The 10,326-nt window shown below is 56.0% G+C and overlaps 1 protein-coding gene across 2 annotated transcripts; it reads left to right on the forward strand.

Moving 5' to 3' along the window:
* The first annotated feature begins 299 nt into the window (after nt 1-299).
* LOC142976245 (uncharacterized) lies at nt 300-9,753 on the forward strand. 2 transcript variants are annotated; one of them, XM_076119529.1, is made up of 10 exons: nt 300-685; nt 758-1,336; nt 1,427-1,522; nt 1,598-2,008; nt 2,455-2,754; nt 2,825-6,865; nt 8,255-8,738; nt 8,817-8,938; nt 9,146-9,274; nt 9,481-9,753. In XM_076119529.1, exons 1-10 carry the CDS (start codon nt 548-550, stop codon nt 9,583-9,585), a joined length of 6,405 nt encoding a protein of 2,134 aa, XP_075975644.1. In that variant the 5' UTR covers nt 300-547; the 3' UTR covers nt 9,586-9,753. The 2 variants fall into 2 exon arrangements, with proteins under 2 accessions (XP_075975644.1, XP_075975646.1); XM_076119531.1 differs by having other exon boundaries at nt 8,817-8,911.
* Nucleotides 9,754-10,326: the final 573 nt, after the last annotated feature.

The raw sequence follows: 10,326 nt of genomic DNA on the forward strand, positions 1-10,326 counted from the left end.
TTTTTGTAAAAAATTTGGACTGTTGTATTGTTATTTGAAAATGTAACTCGTATTACTTCATGAAAGTGTAAACCTTATAAAATATATTTTATTTTTGTAAGTTTATACTATTTACGTAAAATATAGGTATAGTTTTTAATACTTATGTATAAAGTAGACTTGAGTAGGCCATCAATCAATTATGAATGATTACTATTGAAATGTATTTGAAATAAATTATTGAAGAATTAGTTTAGTGAACAATCTACTATGGACTATTGTATTTTGCCCATCACTACCAAAATAAAAAAAGAATTGAAAGTAAAATGGCTGCTTGACCATTGATAGCGGCTTGCTGTCAAAATAGTGGAATTATTATAGGATAACGCGTACGCAATTGCCTGTATAGAAACAATCTATATGCATGTTATTAATTTACAGTCCGAATGATTTTGTTAAATAATAGTATAATTAGCTCGAATATTAGACGGCGGCGGTCATTAACACCTTTGCAACTGGCTTCGTGTCGTGATCACTAAGTTCCATTCGACACTGTTTACTTGGGAAAATGAGTGACGAAGGTGGTGAAGACTTACCACCGCGGTCTAAACGCAAGATCAAAAACGTAATGGTGGCGTCGTCAGACTCGGGTTCGGACAGTGACGAAAGCTTAATTGCAGCGGGGACACGTAGAAAGAGATTAATGGTGATTGACCAAGCCACAACACGTTGTAATGCTCAAGCATCGACATACTGTTACAATCCGAGTGCATTTCAGGTCGTAAGCGACGAGGGAAGCGATGTGGGCAACGACAGCAGCGGGAGCTCCGTGGTGTGCTCGGTGATGCGCCGCAGACGCGCGCTGCCCAAGCTGCGGGACTCGGACAGCGACACGTCGGGCTGGGCCACCGACCACTCGGACGCGCCTAAGCCCTCCACTTCGGGTGCCAAGCCCTCAACTTCGGGTGCCAAGCCCTCAACTTCGGGTGCCAAGCCCTCCACTTCGAGTGCCAAGCCCTCCAGTCCGGGCGCTAAGCTGTCCACCTCGGCTGCGGGGCCGACTTCGGGCTTTGCATCTGACAGTTCTGAGGGGAACTCTGACAAATGCTCAATTTGTTTAATGCGATTTACTGATCAGCAAGTGGGCACTCCGCAGAGCTGTGAACACATATTCTGCCTGGATTGTATCACTGAGTGGTCAAAGAATGTGAACACTTGTCCAGTAGATAGAATGACCTTTGACTTCATAGTGGTAAGAGCATGTGCAGGCGGGCGCGTGCTGTGCACCCAGCCGGTCAAGGTGGCAGGAGAAAGAGCCATCGGGGAGATGGTTCCTTTTGATCATACATTCTGTGAGGTAAGTTGAAATATGGGAATCAACTTACATTTAATATTGTAAAGTATGAGTGAGTAATGTAGGTTACTATATTATGATGTTTTGTTATAGGTGTGTTTTGGTGAAGACAATGAGGAGTACATGCTGCTGTGTGACGCCTGTGATCTGGGCTATCACTTGGCTTGTCTGGATCCACCACTGCTTCAGGTTTACATCAATTCTGTGTTTGTCTGTCAACTTGGTGGTTTAATTCTGTGTACTAAATCATATATTGTGTTCCAGGTGCCTGACTCACAATGGTTCTGTCCAGATTGTGAAGTGATGCTTAGGTCAGATATGGGTTCAATATTTGCAGAACTAACAGAACCCACTCGGGCCAGAGCGGGGCGTGCCAGAACTGCAATAAGTGGTCGTTTAGCCACATCCCCCGTCAGATATGTATACAATACAAGTAACAGTGACCAGAACCTCATTCTGGACCTACCCAACCTACCTAGCACTTCTGCAAGTGTAGAGTCTCCAAGTACATCACGTGACACATCTTCAAGGAATGTCACAACCAGGAGGAGGCCCACCACACAGCACAGAAGACATAAAAGAAGGACTAAAACTCTTATTGTAGAGTATGTAGTTGAAGGAAATGATATAATGCCTGTCACAAAAACAGTTACAAGAAAAATTAAGAATCGTAAGGTGAGTACCTAACCTGAGACTAACCAGATTGTGAACTGCCACGCGATATACAATAAAAACAGCGAAACCAAATTTTCTTGATGTAATAACTTTATATACGATTGACCTCTCTACAGATTTATTATAAGTATAGACGAAACTGTATATACACCTAAACATGAGAAAGTTTAGGGTCGCCAATTGTAAATAAAGAAATTCTAATTTTTAATTTGTAATTTGATTTTATTAGCTGACTTTTAGGAGTCAATTCGAGTGATTTGAACTTTAGACAAATTATAGAGTAACTAACGACTGTTCGTCTACTTTCGTTTACAAATCTATGCACACGAGTAATTCAAGCCATAGTGAACGTAGAAACAAGCCAGCGTTATCATTAAAGCGGACTGTATATAAATTCGGTGCCATAGAAACGAAAACTGAGCAATAATCAATACGTATGTGCACAGTACCGGCGCCAGCCCCGCACGGCGGCGCGACGCACGCTGGTGCGCGCCAGCGTGCGGGAGCGCCTGGCGGCCAGCGGGCTCGCGCCGGCCCCGCCCCGCGCCGCCCGCGCCGCGCGCTCCCACGCCGGGGACTCGGCGCTGGCCACGCTGCGCCACCGCGCCGGCGTGCCCGCGCTCAGCCTGTTCGGGTCCCCGCACGAGCTGGAGTACTTCTCGGAGGAGGAGGCGCGCGGCCCGCAGCGCGCCGGCACCGCCGTGGCGGCGCGCCCCGCGCCCGCCTCGCTCGGCGCCTACCGCCAGGTGAGCGCCGCTCCCGCCCGCCCGGCTCGGCTCCGTCGTCAGCCCCGCTCATCCGGTTGATCGTTTTCAGGCTCGGCGAAAGATGGTGACGGTGCCCTCGCCGCCGCCGGCGAGCTCCGCGCCCGACGTGCTGTCGTCCATCCTGGAGAGTCAGACGCGCCTTCACTCGAGAAATTCGGTCGTCTCGATCTCGGTCGACGGGAGCGTCAACATCAAAGTGGAGACCCGCGAGAGCGGCGACCTCCCCGCCGGCCGCCCGCGGGACGCGGACGAGAAGCGGGAGCGAGTGGACCTGTCGCGAGCCGAGGACGCCACGAGGAAGACGCCGTCGTACCCGGGACAGTCCCGCGGCGGCGGCGGCTGGGGCGGCGGCTACCGCGGCAACTACCACCGCGACCAGAACGCGAACAACTTCAACAACGGAAGGGGCGGCAACTACGAGAACAACTACGGCGGCGGCGGCGGCTACCAGAACCGTCAGGGGAACGCCAACTCGTACCATCAGAATAACAATATGCGCCGCGACGACGGCGACGCCTACAACAACTTTCCACGTCGACCTCACCACTACTCCATAGGTGAAGAGACAAATTTCGATCGCAACAGGCGACAGCCGCCCGCCGAACAGAACCGCGGCGTGAACGCGGGCCCCAACCCGCGGCTCGGCGACCAGCCGCCGGGCCGCTACAGCCTGGCGCCGTCGTGGCAGCCCTACGTGCCGCCGCCCGTGTCCCGCGCCGAGCCGCCGCCGCACCGCCACTCCTTCGGCGGCTTCGACAACGACCCGCTGGACATGCGCGTGGCGCCCGTGTCGCGCCAGGCCTCCGCCGGCGACAAGCCGCAGCCCTACCGGCCGCTGCCCGAGCCGCCCGTGTTCAAGTTCGACAAGACGGCCGACGTCGACAAGTCCGAGGACGAGAAGAGCGACTCGGGCCTCGTCATCGACACGGAGAAGTACGACCCCACCGACCCGACCAACGACGACGACAGCGCCGACGACGACGCCGCGCCGCCCGCCCCGACACCGCCCGCGCCCGCCACGGCTCCCGCCACCGCTCCGGCGCCGCCCGCCCCACCGCAGCCCTCCGGCCCGGCGACCCCGCTGCCCGCGGCGCAGCACGCCGTGCAGAACATCCTGGCGGGGCTGGACACGAGCGGCATGAACGTGCCGCCCAACGTGCTGGACAGTGCGGTGCGCGCCGTGCTTAAGGAGCACCACAATCTCATCGTGCCGGCGCCCGCGCCGCTCCACGACCGCAGCGACGACGACTCGGAGGGCGATTGTCCCAACTTCTCCATCTACTCGGCCACCAGCGTGCACTTCGCGGACACGGCCGGCGAGCTGGCGGGCTCGGGCCCCGCGCCCCCCGCCGCCCCCGCGCCGCACGACAACCTCGAAGACCTGGTGCAGGAGGACGACGAAATGCCGGACGAGACGGCCCCTGCGCCGCCGCCCCCGCCTCCGCCGACTTCGCACGTGCATCGTATCGATCCCATCAGTCGTATAGATCCCGTAAAGAAGAAATCCGACGAGGAATTGAAGGAAAAGGTATCGAAGAGATGCCCCATAACGACTAACCCTCGTAATCCTATCAAGATAAAACTGAACACGCCGTCACTGATCAAGCGACAGATGTCGCTGTACGACGAGGAGGAGGAGGACGCGGCCGAAGACATGGAGGCCGAGCCGGTCGCCGACGACGCCGGTAGTCCCAAACGAAGTCCGCGCGCGACGGCACCCGAGCCCGGCGACAAGGAGAAGAGTCCCGGCGCGGAGGAGCGCACCGATCTCGTCCGCGACCAGCTCGAGGACACCGACGCTACCGCCGTCGTCGACAAGCCCAGTACCCCGCCGCACGACTACGAGGCGCCCGCCACCCCCACCACCCCCACGCCCATGGACGTCGAACCGCTTCAGGCGCGATCTGAAGCGGAGCACAAAGAGGAGCGCTCCCCGCGCTCGGAGGAGCCCGCGCCGGAGCCGCGCGCCGCCTCGACCGCCGGCGACAAGTCCGCCGACGACTCGCAGTCCGACGACGAGGAGCGCGTGTCGGGCGCCGACGACGACGACCTGCCGCTCGACGGCCACGACGGACGCTCGGCCGCCGGCGACGCGGCCGACGAGCTCATCGAGAAGATGACCGAGTCCATCAGCGAGACCGAGGACGAGCGCAGCTACACGCCTTGCCTCGACGAGAACAAGTCCAAGGACACGTCGCTCGAGACCGACAAGGACAAGGGCATCGAGGGACTCGACACCGAGATGATCTCCGAGGACGAGGGCAACGAGATGTTCAGCGACACCGAGCGCGCCGCCTCCCCGCGCGCCTCCCCCCGCGACTCCCGCCGCGCCTCCCCGCACTCGTCGCCGCGCGCCTCCCCGCCCCGCGCGCCGCCGCACGCCGAGGAGGGCGAGATCCTCGACAAGAAGAAGGACGCGCCCGACACCAAAAAGAGGAAGAAGAAGGAATCCAAAAAGGAGGGCAAGGACAAGAACAAGTCGAAGAGCAAAAAGACCGAGATCGCCTTCAAGAAGCTCAGCAAGAGCGGCAAGGAGCGCAACTACCGCGACCGAGACAAGGACAAGGAGAAGGAGAAGAACAAACGCGAGCGCCGCGACTCCAGCGACGGCAACGAGCGCGAGCGGAACAAGCGCCGCAAGGAGCGCCGCAAGGACCTGGAGCGCTACGACGTGCGCACCGTCGTCTCCGAGAAGCGCCGCCGGCCCAAGGACGCCTTCGGCCGCGACGTGTCCCCGCGCCACGCGCCGCGCTCCGAGCCCTCCGCCTCGCGCTCCCCGCCCCCGCGCCGCTCCGCCTCGCCCCCGCCTCGCGCCCGGCGCTCCGCCTCGCCCCGCGCGCGCCGCTCCGCCTCGCCGCGCGCCCGGCGCTCGGCCTCCCCCCGCGCCCGCCGCTCCGCGTCACCTCGCGCCCGGCGCTCCACGTCGCCCCGCGCCACGCCGCCCCGCCGCCGCGCCTCGTCCTCGCCGCGGCGCCGCGTGTCGGCCTCGCCCCGGCGCCGCGCCTCCGCCTCGCCGCGCTCCACGCCGCCGCGCCTGGCCTCCCCCGTCCGCGCCCCGCGCCGGCGCCGTCGCTCCGCCGACCGCGAAAAGCGACCCGAGCCTAGGCGACGCCGCGAGCCCGAACGCAGTCGCAAGCGACGTCGCTCCGCGTCCGCCGAGCGCAGCCCTCGCGCCAAGCCCACCAAGCGGAAGAAGCGCGCCCGCTCGTCGCGCTCCGGCTCCCGGCGCCGCTCCCCGCGCCGCCGCAGCCCGCGCCGCCGCCGCGTCCGCCGCCGCAGCGCCAGCAGGACGCCCGAGCAGTCGCCGGCGCCCGACGCGGGCCCCGAGCCGGCGCAGGCCCGCTCCCCGGGCTCCGTGGACTCGCGCCTGCTGTCTCCGCGCACGCCGCCGCCGGAGCCGTCGCCCTCGCCACCGCCCGAGCTGAGGAGGGCGAGGCGCCGCCGCGACCCCGAGCGAGCGCGGCATCGACGGGTGCGGGACGCCGCCGGCCCCTCGAAGGAGGTGTTCACGTCCGGCGACAACATCCTCGTGAGCGTCAGCTTCAAGGAGCAGGAGCGCGCCGAGGGCGAGGACCGGCGCGAGCGACGCCGGGAGCGCCGCCGCCGCAGGAGGCGAGCCGCGGCGCCCGACGCCGACGCGGTCGCCGCCAAGCCCGTCGCCATCATCGACCTCGAGCGCTCGCCCTTCCGCGAGCTCACGCCCTCCCCGCGCAACGTCATCGTGCTGCTGAGCGACGACGACGCCGGGGAGAAGGAGGCGGCCGGCCCCGGCCCCGCCGGGCCCGCCCCCGGCGCGGAGCCGGCGCACGGCGCCGTGGGCCCCAAGACCCCGCCGGAGCCGGGCGCGGCGCCGGGCGAGGCGGCGGCGAGCGGCGCGGACGAGGCGCGGGGCCCGCTGACGCCGCCGGAGCCGCCCGACTCGCCGGACGCCTACGACCCCTACGAGCCCACGCGCTCCGCCTCCGCCTCGCCTCCGTCGCCGCACGCCGCGTCCCCGCCGCGGGCGCTCATGACGCTGGAGGCGGCGCAGAAGACCAACCTGTCCGCCGATGACGTCATCGACCGTCGGCCGATCTCGCCCATCGAGAAAGTGAGTGCCGCCGCGACCTCCTTCACTGCTGAATTCGTGGCAAGATATAATGTGAAAAGCAAAGTTAATCGGGACATAATTATTTATCATATGACCGTCTCTTAACCGCGGTCGGTGTCGCGGGGTCGAAACCCGGCTGTTTATATCGCTGAGCTTTTTTTGTCAAGCGATAAATATATATGATTAGACGACTCACACGCGGTGGTTGCTTCCAAACGTAGAGCTCTCACTGTGGTAACCGACTAACTGATAAACATACTTATACGACGTGCCGCTACAATGGCTTATTTCCTTCAACGTATGGGTAGGGTTAGGGGTTAATAATCATGTAACAAACAAAAAATAAAATTGTTGGCAAACTAAATAATAAAATAATGTAGTCAAAACTGTATCACTCTGTACAAAAAATCGAAGTACATCAAACGGTGCGGCAACGTCGCGTGCGCCGCCCGCCCAATAGCAGAACGCTAGGAAAGAGAGGCTTTATTGTAGTAACATTCTTTCTATGAAATTATGAAATGAAATGAAAATAATTTTATTGTTGGCAATAAACAATAATAAACAATAAAAAAAGAACAATATGTGCACGTATTGCCAACAATGAGGCCCTCATTCAGCTATATGCTGCAATACCACGAAGATATTGCAGCGCTGGTTTTTTAATGAAGGCCTCATTTTGAGCGATACTGTTACTTATCTAGGCTACTACAACAAGTATTAGGTCTTGCTTAATATTAATAATAATTAATAATTGATACAATGATAATTAAATAAAATAAATATATTTATATTAATAATACTTTATAGGCAATTTATAGGCATGATTTAATAATAAAATCTATCATTGAAATTACAATAATAATAATAATTTGTATGCAATTTGATAATGAAATCTCAATACCATTATAATACATGAACAATTATAATTAATGATTTTGTATGTAATTTTGTTTTTATTTTGGTATTACAATATTGACCAGATATCTATAGCTTATTATCATTTTATTTATTACTAAGTCGGTAACAAATAAATAATTAATTGTACAATTTGATAATACCCGACAAAAATGCATTTCAAATGTAATAAAGAATCTGTATGGTTTTAGTTTCATTGATTCGAATATCATATGACTCCTGAGCCTGGTGAACGAACTTTACTCGAGTTGATTATGTACAGGCTGTGGATTTTTTGTAATAAAGTTTATTATTAATAAGTCGGTAATTAATAATTATGATACAAATTGTTGTACTTTACATGACTAAGGATCTCTAGCCCTTACCGATACGTTGAAGGAAATAAGATATCAGCTAAAAGAACATTATAATCATTTGTATCATCACTTGTGTCGATTTACATGTGAAATTCATAACGTCCTGGGCGCACGGCAGGTGATGGCGCTGCTGCAGTCGACGCGCGACGTGTCCCCCGACAAGCCTCCGCCGGGCGAGGCGGAGACGGAGCCCGCGGCCCCCGCCGCGCCCGTGGCCACGGTGGCGGCCACGCCGGCCCCCGCCACGGCGCCCGTGGCCCCGCAGCCCGCGGCGGCGCCGCCCATCCGCATAGTATTACCGTCGCCGACCCGCGCCGCGGCGCCCAAGCTGTTCCTGGCGAAGCCGTCTCCCATCAAGTCGGACCCGATCAAGCCGATGCCGGCCACCAAGCTCACGCGCTCGGTGCCGGCCACGCGCCGCCCCGACTCGGACGCGGAGGCGGACTCGCCCTACTCGCCCGGCTCCAGCGACTTCGGCGACCTGTTCGAGCCGCCCGGCGCCTGCCGCGACCCCTTCGACGCCATCGCCGAGAGGCCCGCGCGCGCCCGCAAGCAGAAGTCGGGCTCCGGCAAGATGTCCGGCAAACTCGGTAGAAAGAAAGGTAAGTCGGCGCCGCAGCAGGCCGCGAGCGACTCCCGGTGGCCGTCACTCCACTAACGCCGCGTGTCACTGTCCGCAGGTAAAACGCAGGTGGGCGTGAAGCTCGACGACGACAACCTCAAGATCCTGGACGAGCTGCCGAGCTCCGCCGTCGAGATGCAAGTTAAGAGCAAAGTGAGCATGCGTGTTGCTAAAGACGTAGTAAGTTGCAAGTCACCATCGCGGCGCCGAGCACCGGCGCTAAGATGTTTTATCGCTGACATTCACTGATATGCTGATACACATCGCTAGCGGAGGGTCTGTGTGCTGTGGACTGATGTGTACTGTGTGTGCTGTGTGTGATGTGTGTAGTTAATGAGTAGTCGAGCCGCACCGGTGCAGATGTATAGTGTGTCTCGTGTGTTGCAGTTCCTGAAGAAGCTGAACCGTCAGGAGCGCGTGGTGGAGGAGGTGAAGCTGGTGCTGAAGCCGCACTACAACAAGAAGCACGTCACCAAGGATGAGTACAAGGACATCCTGCGCCGCGCCGTGCCCAAGGTACACTCCCCTTCTTGCCATTCATTATTCATTATTATATCATTGATGTTTTTTTTATGGATATGAGTAGTTTGTCACGAGTTTTATTAGATCTCGTTAGTGTGTGCGAGGTCTTGTAATGCTACTATAACAGTAGCATTAGAGACACGTATCCGTTTCGAGATGTATGAATAGACGCTCAACGACGCTGATGTGGATGTTTTCAGATCTGTCACAACAAGTCGGGCGAGATCAACCCGGCGAAGATACAGGCGCTGGTGGAAGCGTACGTGAAAAAGTTCAGGAAAAAACATAAACTGGGACTAGTGTAGTGGAGCTAGTGGCTAGTGGTATACATAGTGTAGCATATATACGGTAGTTGACGAGACGAGCAACATACATCAGATGTTCTATCAGAATATTGTAATTATAATTTATGTATGGACGATCTATTTTACTTAAACTTTATTTAAATAAATAGTATTTAATTATGAAATTAACTCAATATTGTTTCCATTGGGTTGTTCCGTTCCTGTGTCATGTTGTTTGAGGTCACAAATAAATATTTTTAACTTTTACACATTAACTGAACTTTTGCTAAACAAACTGCACAATCCATACTAATATTATAAATGCGAAAGTAACTCTGTCTGTCTGTCTGTCTGTCTGTCTGTCTGCTACTCAATCACGCTTAAACTACTGAACCAATTTGCATGAAATTTGGTATGGAGATATTTTGATACCCGAGAAAGGACATAGGCTACTTTTTACCCCGGGAAAATGACGCATTTCCCGGGAAAATTCAGGTGTCGAACGAAGTTGCGAATAATAAATATATCATAATGACATTGAATTAACAAAATTCCGTTGTCATGGCAACTGTTTTCATGGCGGATATGTCTTAGCGCGACTTCGTTATATTAAGAGATATAAATAATTTTGAAAATATTTTAAGTATATCATTACGCTACGACCAATAGGAGCAGAGTAACAGTAAAAAGTGTTACAAAAACGTGGAAAATTCTGTCCCATTCTTTCTTATGTGGGGCAAGCGAAGTTGCGCGGGTCAGCTA

Source organism: Anticarsia gemmatalis, chromosome 10 (assembly GCF_050436995.1).
Source record: "Anticarsia gemmatalis isolate Benzon Research Colony breed Stoneville strain chromosome 10, ilAntGemm2 primary, whole genome shotgun sequence".
Lineage (NCBI taxonomy): Eukaryota > Metazoa > Arthropoda > Insecta > Lepidoptera > Erebidae > Anticarsia > Anticarsia gemmatalis.

Coding starts and splice junctions, on each gene's coding strand:
- LOC142976245 (XM_076119529.1), top strand. CDS start 548: ATGAGTGACGAAGGTGGTGAAGACTTACCACCGCGGTCTAAACGCAAG. Junction 1,523..1,597: donor TGGATCCACCACTGCTTCAG/GTTTACATCAAT, acceptor ATTGTGTTCCAG/GTGCCTGACTCACAATGGTT. Junction 8,939..9,145: donor TGCGTGTTGCTAAAGACGTA/GTAAGTTGCAAG, acceptor CGTGTGTTGCAG/TTCCTGAAGAAGCTGAACCG.